This window comes from Vulpes lagopus, chromosome 10 (genome assembly GCF_018345385.1).
Source record: "Vulpes lagopus strain Blue_001 chromosome 10, ASM1834538v1, whole genome shotgun sequence".
NCBI lineage: Eukaryota > Metazoa > Chordata > Mammalia > Carnivora > Canidae > Vulpes > Vulpes lagopus.
Window position 1 is genome coordinate 102,655,090 of NC_054833.1, and position 19,817 is coordinate 102,674,906.

At 37.6% G+C, this 19,817-nt stretch overlaps 1 protein-coding gene and 2 pseudogenes across 1 annotated transcript in view; 2 read left to right on the forward strand and 1 right to left on the reverse strand.

The window, feature by feature from the left end:
- GLG1 (golgi glycoprotein 1) overlaps nucleotides 1-19,817 on the forward strand; it is a 146,216-nt gene that overhangs the window by 73,082 nt on the left and 53,317 nt on the right. Inside the window, exon 2 of the mRNA XM_041772553.1 lies at nucleotides 14,654-14,686. Coding sequence (XP_041628487.1) covers nucleotides 14,654-14,686 — 33 coding nt within the window. The remainder of the gene's footprint in view (nucleotides 1-14,653; nucleotides 14,687-19,817) is intronic.
- On the forward strand, nucleotides 5,809-6,802 carry LOC121500661 (annotated as a pseudogene).
- Nucleotides 17,903-18,052, reverse strand: LOC121501114 (annotated as a pseudogene).

Consider the following 19,817-nt stretch of genomic DNA (forward strand, 5'->3'; position numbering starts at 1 on the left):
TATCATCTCTTGCTTCTGAATAGGTATATAAATTGAATATATTCACCTAATACAGAGAGCCTTTCCCCAGTCAAGTTCTATGATATAAGTAAGATTTCTCTTGGAAAAGTGATGTTGTAAGATTTCTCTTGGGAAATGTTTGCCTGTTTTTTGTGGCTTACTTAGGTTATTCGGTCTGTCCTCTTTCTGTAGTCCATGAGGCATTTCATTTGTATCACATGTTAGAATTTAAAATAATATCTTTGAAACAGAAAATTTCCTCCAGTCGTGGATCTTTATCTGCTCTATTTCTGGTGTAGACCATTTAATGATTCATAGACCTTTAATCAAAGCCCTGGATTTTAGATGTTAAATTTCCCAATATTCTCTGAAGAATAATTGTGATCATCAAAATTTTAAAGATACTGTTGTAAGAGTGTATTTGGAAGAATTATGGTAGTGTACCTCTGGACCTCTTTTGCACTGATTTATGCTACCTGTTTACAGGTGGCTGTCAAGTGATTTGAAATAATAAACCCAGATGAATGCAATACGTTTAAATTGAATTGTCAAAGTCATTGATCTTGCTTATTTAAAAGTTGACCAGTTGGCCACAAGTAAGATTTATTTTCACAGAATGAATCAACTTGAGTTTGATGTGATACGAGAAGTGCATTGACTGCCAATGGTGGGCTAGAAACATTTCCCAAGTGATTGAAAAAAATGATTTTTAGATGGCTATTAGCCTTGGTCTATTTGCATATTCAAAGATAACTGGATCTTAACAGTTGGATTTAAATATAAAGGCTCTTAAGAGCCTTAAAACTTGAGTGAACAAAATCAAAACTGTTTAATCCTCTGATATTTACTTGGAAACAGCCTAAATGAAATTCAAAATAGGTATCACATCCGGATTTGTTTATGGATACTAGATGGAGAGATGAGGGTAAGAGGCAGGCAGAAATTCTTCACTTATTTGGGCTAATAAGCAAACTTGATGAAGTCCTTTAAAACTGTTCTTTCCATTGGGATAAGATTTTTCGACCATAATTTCCTAAATTAATTTATGCCTTTACTATACTTTATTCTAACGTAATTGAACTATCTATCTATTTATTTTAAAGATTTTATTTATTTATTCATGAGAGACACAGAGAGAGAGGCAGAGACATAGGCAGAGGGAGAAGCAGGCTCCCTGCAGAGAGCCTGATGCGAGACTCTATCCCAGGACCTGGGATCACGCCCTGAGCCAAAGGCAGACACTCAACTGCTAAGCCACTCGGGCATCCCGTCCAATGGCCAGTTAACCAGGATATTCCTGTAGGCTTGCTAACTTTTAATACATAGTTTTGTTGTCATTCAAAACAAGTTAGATGCCAGGTAGGAGAATATAAAGTGGAGAAATTATCAAGTAGATAAATGGTTAGAGCTGATAGGGAACCAGAAGATTTACTTAACATTAAGTAAAAGGCCTGTGACCATGAGACAGGTATTAAATACATACCATCTTTTTTATGTGACAGTTTGACTACAGACTATCTCCTGAAAATGGTCATTAAGTATTGTTTCACTGGAGGCAGAAACCTTTCCTAGATGTGACATGACGGAAGATTTTAGATTTGGGGTTTAGAACGGAGTTATAAGAGGCTAAAAGAGTTTGGGTTCTTGTGTTGGGGTGCTGGTTTTGTTTTTGATATTTGAGGATTATATTTGTTTTACAGCTGTGTTTTCAAATCTCAAAACAATGCTCAGGTATGCTAGGTTTTCCCAGTTCAGTTTTCACACAGATTTCATTTTTTCCTGGACTTGATAGCATTTATATGGAGCCTTAAGATTTTCATTCAGCTAGCAGATGATTCGGTGACATTGAGCAGATGACTTCCCCATTTTGGACTTAAGTGAGGGGGGGTGGCAAATGGTACAGGGGTAGTTGGGGAAGTAGTTTTGGACTACCTCAGTGGTGTTCAGTCTGAAGTGCCTCAGACTGTCGTGAGGAGTATGGAGGAAGTTCCCCAAATTTGAAAATCTCTCGGATGTTTTGCTAAATTATGCTTTTAATTCTTTGACCTTCTGATGATTCTGTGAGCTTTAGGACATAATATCCTTTAAAGCTTTTGGTCAGGACTATGTACAGGAGTTTCTATAGGTTCTGATAGCTGTATTTGTCATTATCTTTAACTGTATTCAGATTTTCTTTTTATAGTAGCCTGCTATTTTATGTTTACCTTTCTCCATTTCTGCTGTTGTTCAGTAGGGATTACTTTTGCCCATTCAGTTTTTTGACAGGACTCTCTTTCAAGAAGAGACTATTTGTGTAAAACTATTTGCTGCTTCTCTGGCACTTTTCAAGTCCATTGATGCTGAGGTATGAGGTACTGTTGTACTTCTGTTGTAACTTATCATTTCCATATTCATATGGTCTTTATCTCTCTCATCTAACTTCATGTTTGTCCTTCTACTGGCTCCTGCTTCAGAACTTACACATCCTTCAGAATTACCCAGTTATTCTCTTACTCAGATGGAAGGCCAGTCCCCGAATCACAGCTCGTCTCTTGAGAAGCACTAGTCACTTGCATTGGGTTATACAGTTCTGCGCATGCTGGCTGCTCAGCGCTATTTGCTTCTCTTTAGGCCAATTAAAGTAATCAGTGCACTAGCCACTGGTTGGTATGGAAGAAATGGGATATTTTTAGATATTTGGGTATGGTGCATAAGAAATTATATCTCATTTTGGGGCCCTTTTATGCATCTTGTAATTAAATGCATTTTTTTTGTTTTATCTTTTCAAAAGTATAGAAGTAACTTAAGTCAGAATAGAGGTACTGAGCTACATTGACAGAATCATTCCAGATTTACTGGGTATAAACATTAATAGTATTAAGTCAAATGCCTGTAAATTTTCTATTTTAATTTCCCACTTTGCATTTGGCTGTAGTAGCTATTGCTTTGACAAATTTGGACCTGCATTTAGCTGTTCCAAATCAACTGAGATGACAAATAAAGAATATAAAGGATGCCATATAAAAGTTGATATTCTGTTCCTTACTCATACCGTGTCTTTCGAAGAGTTTTGATTTCACCTCTCACTCTAATACTCCCAAAGAGTTGACCATTTGGGGAAAACTAAACCATAAAATGGTTAATGTGCTTTTCTTAGAATAGAACTACCACTCTGGAGCTCTTAAGAGGGCCAGATTGCTAATTGCCATGTCTCAGAGAGTATAGATTTCTCATACCTCCCTCCTCTGTCCCCGCTGTCCCTTTGAAATAGACTGCAGAAGAGAAAGAAAATAGAGAAATACAGACTGTATCGTCAGACGCCTTTAGTGCCTCAATCATGAAGATGTATTCCAAGTATTTTCAAAAGTGTCGCTTTTTAAGTTTAAGCTGGGATTATCTTTGATTTTTTTTCCATTTTGCACAAAATTCAAAAAGTATAGTGAAAATACATTTTTAATGTATTCTTTCAGAGATAATATGTACATACAGTTAAATACGTGTGTCATGTATTTTTGAGTTCATATTCTTTGCATGAATTATGGCCTACTAGAAAGCAATAATGTTTCTTTTGAGGCTTAAATGATTGGATTATTTACAGAGAATGAAAGGCTAGTACTCTCATATTTGCAAAGGCTTCATCTACTTATAGTACCTCCTTGAGGTAGGTAAAGCAGGATTTATCTCTGTTATAGACATGAAATTTAAAGCCTAAAGAATAATGTGACTTGATCAAGGGTGTTACACAATGAATATGCAATGGAAGTAGAATCACAACTCATGTCTTTTGGCTCCTAGTCCAGAGTTCTTGCCTCTGAAACATGATGATATAAGAAGATCTATTATACTGTGTCTGCTTTTATGAGGTATAAAAAACACTATGAGTAGCTATTTTAGAAGAATTTTGATACCATGTTTTTGTAGTAGCAGTATAGTAGTAGTATTTACAGCTTCATGGTTCAGAGCAAGTATGGCTTTGTGATGAATTCTCTACAAAATAGTTTATTAATGCAAGCTAGACTTTAGACTGAATGATAATGCTCTAGGTGTCACTCTGATAACATAGGCTCCAAACTGACTTTATCCAGGCAACTGGGCAGTGAAAAATAAGGCCTTTTATCCCTTTACAACTGTGTGCCTGCCATGGGTGGGAGCCAAGCTGATGGACTGACCTGTTGAACATTCTTTCCTTTGAGGCGAAAAGGGAATCTGGCCAAGTATTTGGTAGAATGCTTGACTGTTTCCTTCACCCATCAGTGAGGTCAAAATTGTTCCCACCATCACCAAACTGCATTCTAGATTTCTAACTCATCTCCTAGGGAGAAAAAAATGATGGTAGTAACTTTTCCCTCCCTGATGATTCTACGCTCTCAGAGAGAAGACTTAGTCCCAGAGAATCTCATTCATTCACAATGGGGAAATGAGACAGAATCTTTGTAAGGCCGTAATTGGATTTTAAAATGCTTGTCATTATAAAACAATCCCTTCATTTCTTGAATATTGGGCAGTCCTCAGTAGGAGGTTGATGAAAAGGTTGGGCTCTTATCTGAAAAGAAATAAACTTCAAACATTCCTTTGAGGATAGCCTATCTCCTATAGTTTATAGGTATCTCTATTTCTAATTCATATAGTGAAATAAGGGGAAAATAGGGAAAGAGTTCACATTATTTCTTATGGTAGAGAAATTACATGTTTTTGTAATTTACATTTTTAAAATAAACTTTAAGATTTGTAAAACAATAATGCTATGTGTATCATTTTGCCATAATGTGATTATGAAATTTTTGTTCAATAAGTAGATCACTGTATCCTTATTTGGTATTTTCCATTTCCTGTTCTGGGCAGAGAAGATGATAGATTATATTAATTTTATATGTTTCCATTTAATCAGTTTAACTAGTTCTAAAGTTTTCTTTAAAAAATATATGTAATTTGACATCTCAGAGTAAATTTTGGGGCATGGATTCCATCCATCTTCATGGATATGGATTATTCGGTTATTGAGTCAAGAGTTGCTCAATTTGTTGTTGTTTGTTTTTTGTCAGCCATTAAGTTCAGTTATTAGCCGGATTGCTATGTGTTTTCGTACTTTGAGGATCAGGGTATAACTTCACTGAAAATGAATGAATTAATACTTGACAGAGCTGAAAGTCTTGCCAATATTTATGTGTATGAGTCAAGTATGCTATCTGAACCAAAAGCAGAACTATTTGCTAATTCCCACTATAGTGTGTATGTGTTATGTCCTTTAACTTTATTAGAACTAAGGGTTATTGAAGGTATTTTTCATTTTAAAGGTACAGATCAGTCTTGACCTCAACATAGCCCCCTTACTGCCCTGCACTTAAGTGAGACTATCCAAGAACCAGGGCTCTAATTTGTCTGTGTGTGTGGGGGGTGTGTGTGTGTGTGTCTTTTTTTTAAGATTTTATTGTTTTTTAAGAGAGAGAGTGTTAGTGGGGTGGAGGGACAGAGGGAGGGATAGAATCTCAAACACACTACCCACCAAGTATGGATCCTGACAAAGGGGTAGGGGTGGTTTCATCTCATGATTGTGAGATCATGACCTGAGCCATCAAGAATCTGACACTTAACCAACTGAGCCACTCAGGTGCCCCTGTCTGTGGGGGTCTTCTCTTTTACCCCTTTTAAAACTGAAAATGTTCTTAAAAAAGAAACTAGTATACATTATTCTTTATTTGGGCTTGCTCCTCTGTGCCTAAAGAAGTGTCCCAGGGAGTAGTCTTCATAGATGCTTGGGACCAGGATAATGGCAAGGAGTTTTTCTGTCTACCACTGGCTGTGCAGCCAGGTGATCCTGGTGCTGGCCTGTCAGAGAAATTGTCCATGAGGCCCTGAGATTGATTCTGTGTGATTGATACTGACAAACATGCCCACAAATTTTGTAACAGGGAAGATGAGGAAACTGTATCTTCAGAGGCCCTGAAGGTATTGAGCAATAAAAAATACAGGAAGAAATATGCAAAGTGTGGACTGCCACTCTTCTGCCAGTCCCAGGAAGCATGCTCCTGTGACTTTTACTGTGAATGGAGCAGTAGTCAAGTTTGAGGTTTTTAGAAAACGGATATTTATGCTCAGAAACAAGAGTCTCCTAAGAAGTGATAATGACCAAATAGACTAAAGACATGGGCAAGTTCAGCTCTGATACTGTGTCAACTGTGGATATGGAGGAAGAGGAGATTGAGGCTAGGGAGGTTGCTGACTCCTGCACACAATGCTAAAACGACTGAAAAACAACTGGAGCACAAAGTCCTGAGTAAAAGACAGCTGCAAGAGCTGGCTCTACTGGAAGCCAAGAAAGCAAAAAATCAAGGGAACTTTGACAACCAAATGATCAGCACCTTTCTTCGAACCCATACTGGAGGCAAACAGTGAATCAGGAGGAGAAAGAACTTTTTCAGGACTACAGGATCTGGCTCAGCAGAAGACTTCACATTGCTTCCCATTGATTCTCCTGTATTCAGCAGGATCTTTGCATCCAGATGATCTGCTTTCTAGGGATGGATTTTTCTAAATCTTTCTGTATATGGATCTTCTGTACTATTTTTTGTCTATTTGGTGTAAACTTCTTCAGCTGTGTAGAAACCCTATGAATAGATCAGTGCCTGAGTATCTCCAGTTCTAAGGTAGCTGTTCTTATTCCTTCTTCAAAACAAAAATGTTTGAAGATTTGAAAAAAAAAAAAAAATAGTGGTGACAATACAGTATTTACCAGCTATTACTCCACCCACCTCCTGGGGAAGCACGTAGGTAAATAACAGTAAACTAAATTACTACTCTCTGCACTGTGTTTAGCATAACATATTAATTTGGATTATGGGAAACCAGTATTGGATCAGCATTGAGATTTTATTAAAATTTGTATTTTTCTCACCATATATTAGAAGGCATTAAATATATAAGCCTGAGAATGGCCACCATAGGGTTCTTCACCTTCTCACTCAGGTCTCTGCCCTCTGCACAGAATGTGTTTTTCCAGTTCCTCCCACACCCTAGTGTTCTGGCTTGCACAGTCCCATATCATTTGGCTCAGCATACACACAGCATCACATCACCAGATCACAATCTCCTTTTAAAGCTCAACTCAAATGTGCCCTCCTCCATTAGACCCCCCTCTGACTTCCTTTCTATCATCCTACTCACTGGCGGTGGGAAGGGACTTTTTTCATTCTTTAAAATATCAGGCCCTCCCCGTCACCCCAAACGCCACTCTTTTTGTGGTGGTTACATATAGACTCATGTTTTGCCTACCACACTAATTTACTTGGGAGCCAACATCTATAATCTGTGTCTCATACCCTTTTTAAAAAATCTCCCACTAGACCTTTATTGTAAATCCTTTTTGAAAAGATGGTTGAATGTTAAAGAATCCTACAAAAGCACAACTCTTTAGTAAATCAGACAGAGCATTGTTGGAGGGCACAAAGCCTGTGTTGGTCACTGTCCTTTTGGATGAACAGTACTTAGTAGCAATCCCTGGATACAAATGAGAAAAATTAATTCTTACTGAGCCAGAATAATGCACTAACAGGTTACGAATCTGACAGAGAGTTAAGATTTGGTGCACTTACTTGGGGAAAGTTTGCCGAGACTAAAAGACTGACTGTGTTTGTTACCAACTATATTATGTTCCATTTGCTTTTTTTGGTTCACCAGGAGTCACGTGAACAAATGAATTGCTCATATGATCGGCACTTTACTAGGTTCTTAATGAGTAAACTCCCAGAAGAAGAATCTCCTACTACTACTACTACTACTGCAGGAGAGTGTTTCTAATTACAGGCAGACATTCTCTTGTTGCCCAGCCTTCAGATTGTTGCAAGGCCATAAAAACACTGGTATTGTTGACATTTTTTGTTTGTTTTCTCCCAGATGATTAATAAACAGAATCTGTTGTCGTTTAATTTAGTGCCAGGTGTGATCTTGTGGGTAGTTCGATCTGACTGTAGAATGTTCCAAATTTTAGACACAATCCATCTCCCAGGCATTTCTGTTCCAGAAACTGAGGTAACTTCCAAGTTAGTTTTGTGAATCCTTTCATTTCTCCTGCCAGACTCATTAACTCAGCCTGTTCACCTTGAGAAAATCATAGTTCAGACTTGTACTTTCTGTAAAAACCATCCTCTTAAATGAATGTGATAGTTGACTTAATTGAAAACCTTGAGACTCAAGTTTTTCAGTAGTTTATTCTGAAACCTGTCTGCTGTGCTTTGACCAGGAGAGAATGATTAAGATAAAGCACTAGGAAACCCATAATCATAATATGCAAATTACCTACATTAAATGACATGGAAATCAGTAAATACCTCTACTTCTGTATTCCACATCTCAAATCTTATAGACTCCTAAAGCTGCAGAGAATCTCAACCATAGACCACTGTTTCTTAATTTTTAGGTGTCCTATGGGTCTTTCTGAGATCATGATAGCAGCTGTGAATTCCCAGAAAAATATACACAAAAGTTTGTATTCAGTTTCAAGACAGTTTCATTCTTAAAGTCAGTTCATGATCCCAGGTGAAGAAATCCCTTTTCTGTCCTCCTCAGGGGTCTTGAGGAGTTAAGTGATACATCCAAAGTCATACAGCTTTTGTAGCTGAATATTTCTGTGAGTCTGTTGTCCTTTTTCTACCATTGTATCCCTTTAGTTAAAAACCCGTTTTGGGGATGCCTAGATGGCTCAGTGGGTTAAGCATCTGCTGTCTGCTTTCGGTTCAGGTCATGATTGAGCACCACATCCTGCTCAGTGGGGAGCCTATTTCTCCCTCTCCTCCCACTTGTGCTCTCTCAGTCACCATCTCCATCTCTGTCTCTGTCACTCTCTCTCTCAAAATCTTTTTTTTTTTTTAAAGCATTTTGAATTACAGAGCTTAGAGGAAAGACTTGTGGTTTTAAGCTTTGAAATCAACTATTCGTCTTTTGCTTACCCCACGAGGAGATTAAAGTACAGTAATACCCAAAACATTTAAATCATTGATTCAAAAAGGCCAAGTGAACTACGCTAACTTTTGTTATAACTTCCTGTGGTTATTGTAGGGCCGATGTGGATTTTGTAGTTGATCTAATTACTCCAGCAGTTTCTTAGCAGGGCTGCCTGCATCTAAATGTATCATGTAGCTGTCAGATCATTCTAGAGCACCTGTTCTGTTTATTCATCCTGTCTTTCCTTTTCTTGCACTTCCTGAAGACACACCCCCACCTCCCACTCCCCACCCCCTGCTATCGTTTTTGCTTAGTCTGACCTGTGGAATCTTTTTTGGGGAGGTATGAAGCTGAAATCATCACAGTGAACATTAGTTGCCATTCATTATCATTATTTAAACTCCAGTTTTGTTGTGTTCTACAAGTACGCTTTGATCACATTACTGAGTTTCTCTGTATTTCAATATCTTCATCTATAAAATTGGACATAATACCATTTATCTTGCAATCTGTCCTGTAAGAAATGAAGGTAGCACTTAGCTTAGTTAAGTGCCACCTTTTCCCTTTTCCTGCTGCCCATGACATTCCTTTTTGGAGTTGCCAGGCAGATGTGTCCAAGTGCACAGTGCTTATCTTCTTTACGGTGTTACTGCCACATTGCTTGTTCAGCACTGTCGAGCTCCTTCTCAAGTTTAGTCCTTGCTGTGTTGGGTTGGGTCGTGTCACATTCTTTTTTTTTTTTCTCTTTCCTCTATTCATAATAGTTTCTTTATTGATACTAATATATGCAACTTCAGCAATCTTTTCTACAAAGTTTGGTCATTAAGTTAACAGAAAGCCTAAAATAAAATAATAATAATAAATTAACAGAAAGCTGGGCAGCCTGGGTGGCTCAGGGGTTTAGCACCACCTTCACCCCAGGGCCTGATCCTAGAGACTCGGGATCGAGTCCCACGTCGGGCTCCCTGCATGGAGCTTGCTTCTCCCTCTGCCTGTGTCTCTGCCTCTCTCTCTCTCTCTCTCTCTCTCTCTCTCTGTCTCTCATGAATAAATAAAATCTTAAAAAAAAATAAATTAATTAACAGAAAGCTATTTATGAGGCTTTTCAAAAATTTTTCTCCTCCCAGTTCCATTGCCAAGAGGACAATTACTTATTTCCTTTTTTTTTTTTCAAAATTTTTAAAAATTTATTTATGATAGTCACACACACAGAGAGAGAGGCAGAGACGTAGGCAGAGGGAGAAGCAGGCTCCATGCACCAGGAGCCCGACGTGGGATTGGATCCCGGGTCTCCAGGATTGCACCCTGGGCCAAAGGCAGGCGCTAAACCGCTGAGCCACCCAGGGATCCCACAATTACTTATTTCCATGAGGAAACACTTGATGTAAGAGAACCTTCTTTTTGAAATTCAGAATTCTATCTCCAAAGTGATGGAGAGTGGCTAATAATATAGCAAAGCTCAACTTCTAATTTGAGGTTCCACAGTCGAGGAGCCAGCTCTTTGTCTCTAACTTGAAGGGATGAGAGTGAGGAGAGGTCTCCTAAATTGGTTGCAAGGAAGGTTTCAGCTCTTAATCCTCTGTCTTGATCATGTTCTTTTTTATCAATTGAAAAATTACTATATATACCCCTAGTATTATAGTTATTTATAAAATATTCTATATATTATAAAAACATGAAAATATAAATTAAAAAAGCTTTTTTAAAAAAGAGATTCTTTTATTTTCTTCTTGAGCCCTAGGGATCATCTAACCTGCATCTTCTTTGGAAATCATTCTTTTGTCTAATCTTTCAGACCTGTCTCAAGTCCCTATTCTTAATTTCTTGACTTCATCATTTTATCTCTACAACTGGATTGTAAACTACCTGAGTTAGAGACAGTATCTTATCTTTCTACTGTATCCCACAACAATGCTTTGCACAGTTTTGGGTACATCATGATTATCCGGTATTTACATGTTGATTCATCTCTTGGGATCATTTCAGAGTATTTTTCATTGATTGTTAACAAAAGCCAAAAAAAGGGCTCAGTGGTTTAGCGCTGCCTTCAGCCCAGGGCCTGATCCTGGGAGTGAGGCCCACATTAGGCTCCCTGCATGGAGGCTGCTTCTCCCTCTTCCTGTGTGTCTCTCTCTCTCTCTCTCTCTCATAAATAAATAAATAAAATCTTTAAAAAAAAAAGCCAAAAAAAAAATTCAGCCTTATTCTATCTTAGTAATTTTGGGTTTTATTTCCCATACTATTCATCTTCTAAGATTAAAGATAATCAAGCCTATCTGCGTTTATAGTTTTGCAGAAATAGATATATACTATGTCTGATGAAGTGATTTGATTGAGACATTACAGGAATGGCACAGTGATGAGAATCAAACCTCTGTCAGCACCCACATCTGTTTTTGGTTCTTGAGATTTTTGTCTTTTAGTGTCTTATCAAATGGCTGAGTGCTAAACCATAGCGTTTTCTCTTTATACTTCTCTAGAGTTACTTTGTGCTGGCATTATTCATGTTCCTACTGTTTGGGTATGCTACATTTTATATTTTACAGATAGGTCTCTGTTCAGTTCCTCTGAACGTCACTATGCCCTTTGATTCTAAAGACCCTTTTATATTTCTGAAATTATTTGCAATTACATGTAGAAATTCTTCATAGCTGTTCAGTTCTATGAGACTCAATGGCTTAACATTATACTTTGTTCTTATGGCATTCCTACGTTGGCATCTCTTTCTGGAAAGAGACATTAAAAAGAAAAAAAATAAGACCAGTTTGTCAGTTACAAATTAGGTTGACAAAAGAGACAAAAACTAAACACTGGTCTCTAAATATGCAGTTCATTTGTGTCTCCATGCCTCACATCATTCCTTCATAAAAGGCTGCAATACTCTACTTACTAACATAATCCACTAAATTAGATTGTAGCTGTTATCAATTGCAGTTTAAAGGTTTTAGAATTTTTATTACTTTATTTACTTGATAGGTATATTACTCATTTTTTTTTCTTCATAACAAACTCCCTCAAAATTCAAGTGTTTATAATGACATATATTTACTTTTCTTACCCATGGCTCTGCAGGGCAGTTGGGATGGCTCTGCTCTGGGCTCCAGGTTAGGTTTAGGTCTGCTCCACATGTCTCTCCTTCTTGTACTAGCAGCTACCTGGATGTGTTCTTCTCTTGGGGAATGGCAGGAGCGTGGGAGTAAAAAGCTAAATGGGCCCAAGCACATTTAAAACCTCTTCTTTTATGTCTATGTAAAATCCCGTTAGCCAAAGCAAGTCAGAAATCTAGCCCCATATCATTGGAGCAGAGTGTATACTTGTTGCACAGCTTGAGGTAGTGCAGAGTTACAGAGCAAAGGTTGTGGGTATCAGATGCTATTAGAGAGAAGTAAAGGGCAGCCTGGGTGGCTTAGCGGTTTAGTGCCTGCCTTTGACCCAGGGCGTGATCCTGGAGATCTGGGATCAGGTCCTATGTCGGGCTCCCTACATGGAACCTGCTTCTCCCTCTGCCTATGTCTCTCCCTCTCTGTGCCTCTCATGAATAAATAAATAAAATCTTAAAAAAAAAAAAAGTAAAAAATAGGGAGAAATAATCCAGTCTACCACTGTAGGGAAGCAGGCCACTAAAACAGTCATTAATTTACTAATGTAGATCCTGTGAACCATAGACATGACAACACTGTTTTCCATAAGTAACTTACATATTATGTAAATACCTTATTTTGAAAATGCTCCAATGCTCTGAATTTCTTTACAGAATGCTCCTTTTTAAAAAATTATTTTTTTAAGTAGGCTCCACACCTAAAGTGGGGCTTGAACTTATGACTCTGAGATCAAAAGTTGCATGCTCTACCAACTGATCCAGCCAGGTGACCCTCAAGAATGCCCCTTTAATCCAAAGTTATTATTTAGTAGAAATGAATACTGGTAGAGATGATAGTGATATTAATTGGCTTTTTTGCTTCCTTTGAGAAAGAACAAGAATTGCTAATTGATTGGAACAAATTTGAGAGATAGATAAAAATGGAATAAGGTAGAAAACTGTCTAAACAAAATAAAGCATTCTTTTTTTTTTTAAGATTTTATTTATTTATTCGCAAGATACAGAGAGAGGCAGAGACATAGGCAGAGGGAGGAGAAGCAGGATCCATGCAGGGAGCCTGATGTGGGACTCGATCCTGGTACTCTGGGATCATGCCCTAGTCCAAAGGCAGACGCTCAACCACTGAGCCACCCAGGCATCCCAAAATAAAGCATTCTTATGAATAAACTGGTAAGAGATGTAAGATAAGTGCTTGGAGTTGAAGTGGAGGGAACAGAGTGAAGCCAACTTAACTCATAGTCTGGAGGCTTATTTCTGAGACTCAGAAAGCCTCCCCAGAAACTCATTAAAATATGTTTTTATTTAGACAAGTAGGGGGACAGTCCACAGGTGATGTGTTGTAATCTCATGATTACCCAACAACCTAGTGAAAGTCAGTTTTAATATTTTATAAGTAAGTACAAAAATGAGTTTGTATATTAGTGTCAATGCCCACTAAATTCTGCTATGGAATTAATAGTTCCCTAGAAAACCTTTTCTTTCTGAAGTGATGCTAATAGTTATGGCTGCTTAACTTGTTAATATTTACTGTTTTCTTTATTGCCTCATCTTTCTCCTTGAATAGAGACATTTTTATTTTGAAAACGGCACCTTTTATTAACTGCATTGGTAATATTTCATAGATGGTATGCAAAATTCACTTGCTTTGGAATGTTATGGAAACTCAAAGAAAATGTGTGTCTTCTTACAACTGTATCTTTTTTTTCTTACAACTGTATCTTTTTAAAGTATGAACAAGGAAACTAAAGGACATGTGTATTGCAAAGTTATGTAATATTAAACACAAACTAGTCTACTTTTTAAATTATGGAATAAAAAGTTCATTTTATCTCTGGTACATGTACCTGACTTTGCAGAGTACATGCAGTCATGGGAATAGATAGATAGATAGATAGATAGATAGATAGATAGATAGATAGATAGATAGATAGATATAGATATTCAATTGCTGTTTTGAAAGAACTTCCTATTTTAAATTACATACTTGCAAGACTGTAGACTCCTAATAAGTTACATTGAGTTCCTCTGTACTCATCACCTAGCAGTGGTGACATCAGATTAGTATGTATGTGTTTGAGAGAGAGCGCATGATGAGCAGGAGGAGCAGAGGGAGAAGGAGGGAAAACCTCAAGCGACTCTGCTCGAGGAGCCCAGTGTGGGGCTCAGTCTCAACACTGAGATTAGTTGCTTAACCAACTGTGCTACCCAGGCACAGAGATTAGTCTTTAAATCATTAACAGACCTTTTTTCCCCTCTTGAATAAACCTGGGGTTTTGTTTGTTTTTCTAAATATCTCACTTTCTTTAAAGAAAGGGCACCGTATTGTGCTTGATCCTCTTTAGGTTTCAGCATTACCAAGTGTCTTATAAGGATCCTCATGTCACTATTGCTTTGTTCCTTTAGTACTTTCTTTTCCATTTTCCCCATTTTCAGATTGATTGGTAAGGGAGTATGTCTCATCTGCTTTTTTGGCATATTTTCCTCTGGAAATCTAAAAGATACATAAGCTTCATTTTATTTCTTAAACATGTTCAGTTAAATATTCACATTTCTTATTTTGAGTTTATTCTGGTGGTATTTGAAAACTTGAGAGTTTTTTTTTTTTTTTAACATCATCTCTTTTTTTTTTCCTTTTAGCCTGAAAATGAGATTTCTTCAGACTGCAATCATGTAAGTATGGATTTTCCATAACTCACCATCTGTGCTTTATATATATGGCAGATTCAGGATGTTTTTCCTGTTGTTTTGGGAAACATTATGTCTTCTTAGATTCTCTTAATCTTAACAAGGATGATAAACCTTATTTAAGGACCATGGTAAATCTGCAAATACCCCTCCATTCTAGAAACAAGCAGATTTTGTCAAATATTTATGTACTTAAGCTTAAATTTTACTTCAGTTACAGTTACCATATGAAAATAATTGTTTCTCTGCTTATTAAGCTTACAACTTTATTTATTTTTATTTTTTAAAAGATTTTATTTATTTGAGAGAGAGAAAGCAGGTGTGAGAGAGAGCATGTAAGTGGGCAGAGGGAGAGGGCGAAGTAGACTTTCGCTGAACAGTGAACCCAACTTAGACCTCAATCCCAGAACCCTGGGATCATGACCCAAGCAGAAGGCAGACGCTTAACTGTCTGAGCCACCCCGGCGCCTTATGTTAAAAGTTTTATTTACGCATATACTCTAGAGATAACTAGAATTAATTCATTAAAAATCATAAATATCAGGGGGCCTAGATGGCTCAGTTGGTTAAGCATTTGCTTTCAGCTCAGGTTATGATCCTGAGGTCCTGGGATCAAGCCCCGAGTCTGGCTCCCTGTTCAGTGGGAGTCTGCTTCTCCCTCTCTCTCTGTAGCTTCCTCTGCTTGTGCACTTGGAGGCACTCTTTCTCTCTCAAATAAATAAATAAAACCTTTAAAAGATCATATATATTTATCTGTATTCTGTAAAGTATAATGTTAAAAGGAAGCTGATGATGGGGATCCCTGGGTGGCTCAGCAGTTTAGTGCCTGCCTTCGGCCCAGGGCGTGATCCCGGGATCAAGTCCCATGTCTGGCTCCCTGCAGGGCCTGCTTCTCCCTCTGCCTGTGTCTCTGTCTCTCTCTCTCTCATGAATAAATTTAAAAAAAATTTTTTTTTAATTAAAAAAAAAAAGCTGATGTGAAATCAAATCTGTGCAAAAAGTACTGGGTGCTTTGGTAGAAATCTATATAGAGTACAGAGGGGACACAAAAGTTAATTTTTGCCAAGGTGGGATTGATGTCAGGCAAGATTTAATAGCGGAGATAGTACTTGAGGTGGGTTTTAAAAGAGGAATTGTTGTATCTGACAATACTGAAAGAGGTCACTATCAACAATTTAGAAGGTAGTTTAAAGGGGAGACTGCCAGAGCAGAGAAGAAGGTTAACTGTGTAGATTGACTACTTATTCTAATGAAGGTATAGATAGGTCAGAGACTTTTTTTTTTTTTTAAGATTTTATTTATTTATTCATGAGAGAAACACACAGAGAGGCAGAGACACAGGCAGAGGGAGAAGCAGGCTTCATGTGGGGAACCTGATGTGGGACTCGATTCCATGACCACAGGATCACGACCTGAGCCAAAGGCAGATGCTCAACCGCTGAGCCACCCAGGCATCCTTAGGTTGGAGACTTAAAGTAAAACTAAAACCACAAGAGTACTAGAAGAAAACACGAACATAGATTTTTCTTTTTTTTTTTTTTTTTTTTTTGAGATTTTTCTAAACATGATACAACTTTAAGAAATATTTTTTAAGGGATCCCTTAAAACTTTAAATCCCTTAAATCTTTAAAAGAAAAAAATATTTTTTTTATTTTTATTTTTTTCAATATATTTTTTAAAAAAGATTTAAAAATTTGATTGCATTAAACAAATTCAAAAGACTTGAGATTTTTCCTTCAAAAAGTTGTGTAAATTATGAAAAAGTATTTGCAACACCGATTTAAAAAAAGGACTATGTGTTTTTATTTTTTGAGAGAGAGAGCTTTAGTGAGCAGGGGGAGGGGCTGAGTAAGACAGAGAGAGAAAATCTTTTTTTTTATAGATTTTATTTATTTATTCACGAGAGACACACACACACACAGAGAGAGAGAGAGAGAGAGAGAGAGAGGCAGAGACACAGGCAGAGGGAGAAACAGGCTCCATGCAGGAAGCCTGATGTGGGACTTGATCCCGGGTCTCCAGGATCAGGCCCTGGGCTGAAGGCAGCGCTAAACCACTGAGCCGGGATGCCTGGGTAGTTCAGTGGTTGGGTGCCTGCCTTCGGCTCGGGCCAGGATCCAGGATCAAGTCCCACATCGGGCTCCCTGTGTGGAACCTGCTTCTCCCTCTGCCTGTGTCTCTGCCTCTCTCTCAGTCTGTGTCTCTCATGAATAAATAAATAAAACTTAAAAAAAAAAAAAAAAACACTGAGCCACCTGGACTGCCAGAGAGAAAATCCCCTCCCACCCCCCGCCCTGAGAAAATCTTAAGTAGGTTCCCCACACAGCGTGGAGCTCAAGGCAGTGATCAGTGTCATGACCTTGAGATCATGACCTAAACTGAAACTAAGAGTCATATGCTTAACCAACTAAGCTACCCAGGTGCCCCCAAAGGACTATATTCTTTAATAGAAAGTGCTGTTAGTAAACATAGACAACAGGTATAGACTATTCACAGGTAAAGATAAAGATGTCCAATAATCAATGAAAATTTGATTCTCTCTAATAATTAAAAATGTGAAAATTAAAAGACAAACAGGTGCACTGTTTTCATCTATCTGATTAGCAAACATAAAAAATTTGATAAATACACAATATTAAAAAAATACACAATATTGATGGGAATGTGGGGATTTACACATTCTCTAGCCCACTAATCAGCAAACTGCTACCCATTGGCCAAATCCAGACCACTGCCTGTTTTTATGCATAAAGTTTTATTGGAACATACCCACACCCCCAGTCAGTTACATACTGTCTTTGGTTGCTTTCCATACTATAACAGAAAGGTTGGATGGTTTCTTTCTTTTTTTTTTAATATTTTATTTATTCATGAGAATACACAGAGAGGAGAGAGAGAGAGAGGCAGAGACACAGGCAGAGGGAGAAGGGGCTCCATGCAGGGAGCCCGACATGGGATTCAATCCCGGGTCTCCAGGATCAGGCCCTGGGCTGTAGGCGGCGCTAAACCGCTGAGCCACCAGGGCTGCCTGGGTTGAATAGTTTCAACAAAACTGTAGATCCCTAGAAGTATAAAAGATTTTGCTTTTTGGCCTTTTGTAGAAAAAGTTGCTAAATTCTGTTCTAGCCTACGAATAAGAATATAAGTATGAAAAACTTATTTGTAAAGCAGTCAACTTAAAATGTTTACATACTTTGGCCTAGCATTTTTACTTTTAAGAATTTATGTGTAGTTATACCTAAAAGAATGGATTCAAATATGTCTACAAGAGGTTATTTGTTGTGCCATTATTAGCAATAATCGTGCCTTGGATAAACCTCATTGGGTACAATACTGCCACTGTGCAAAGCTTGATGTGGTGTTATTATAAAGCAAAAAATTAGAGGGAAAAAAACCTCAGAATCCACCAGTAGAGTAACTCTGGTCTAGGGAAATCCCAGAAAGCAGATAATCTGTGCCCTAGAACTCCTAAAAGGCTGGAGAATAAGAAGGATTTGACACTGCTCAAGATGGGGACCAATAGTAGACAGAAAACAGGAGAATTGATGTCCTTAAAACAGAGAATATTAAGACACAGAGGGAAGACCATGTGAAGATACAAGGAGCTGATGGCTCTCTTTACAAGCCAAGGAGAGAAGTCTCAGAAGAAATCATTGCCAACCCCTTACTCTCAGATTTCTAGACTCCAGAATTGTGAGAAAATAAATCTCTTGTTGTTTAAGACACCCAATCTTTGGTATTTTGTTATGGCAGCCCTAGCAAACTAATACACTTTTGGGTTGGAATAGGATGCATTATATTTTCCCATTAAAATTAATGGAACAAGGGATGCCTGGGTGGCTCAGTGATTGAACATCTGCTTTCAGCTCAGGGCGTGATTTCAGAGCTCTGGGATCAAGTCCCACAAAAGGCTCCCTGCAGGAAGCCTGCATCCCCCCCTGCCTAAATCTCTGCCTCTCTTTCTGAGTCTCTCATGAATAAATAAATACAATCTTTTCCAAAAAATAATGGAACACATTTAAAATATTAAACAGCTTTCCACTTAGTAAGTAGTTCTGGAATAAATTCGTGTTATTAAGCAAGAGATAAAATTACTTATGAACAGTCTTTGGGCCAATAAATTTGAAAATGTTTACACAATGGACAAATTCTTAGAAAAACAAACTTATCAAAACTAACACAAGAAGTAGAAAATATGAGGAACTTATATTTATTTTAAAAAATGAATCTGCAAATATAAATCTTTATTGACTGGTTGGCTCAATTGGTGGTGTATGCCATTCTTGATCTCAGTGTTGTAAGCTCAAGCCCTGTGTGGGCGGTAGAGATTACTTAAATAAATGAAACTTTAAAATTTTCTTTAAAAAAATGAATCCATAAATAAAAATCTTACCATAAAGAAAACTCCAGAACTAGATGGATTTATTGGTGGAAGGGAAAAATAACAACAGTTTTTATTTGCTTATTTATTTTTGTTAAGATTTTATTTATTCATTTGAGAGAGAGAGAGCACACTCAGTGGGGAGTAGAGGGAGAGGGATAAGAAGAATCTGTGCTCAGTGGAGAGCCCAGTGCCGGCCTTGATTCCAGAACGCTGAAATCATGACCTGAGCCAAAGTCAGATGCCCACCCACTGAGCCACCCAGATGCCCTAACATCAGTCTTTTAAAGAGTTAAAAAACGTGTAAATATTTTTCTGTCCATTATGAGGCTAACATGACCTTACTATCACCTAACAAGGATATAACAGGTTTTTCTTAACTGGCCCAGGGTCACTTGTGAACCATAGATGAAAAAATGCTAACCAAATTAGTAGCAAACTATCCACTAAAATGTAAGAAGGGAAATACATCAAGACTACATTGGATTTATTGTGGAATTGTGAAGTTAATTTCACGTTTAAAAAGTTAATAAAGGAGAAAAAGTTATGTCGCCATCTCAGTAAGTACATTAAAAAGCAGTTGTCTAAATTCAACTAGTTTTTACAGTTTCTATCATAGGAAATTTTCTAACAGTAATTAGACTGAAGACTACAGAATATTATAAGATTAATAGGTTAAAAAAAAAATCATTTGTGTTCCTACTAACCAGCAATGAGTGATCTGAAAATGAAATT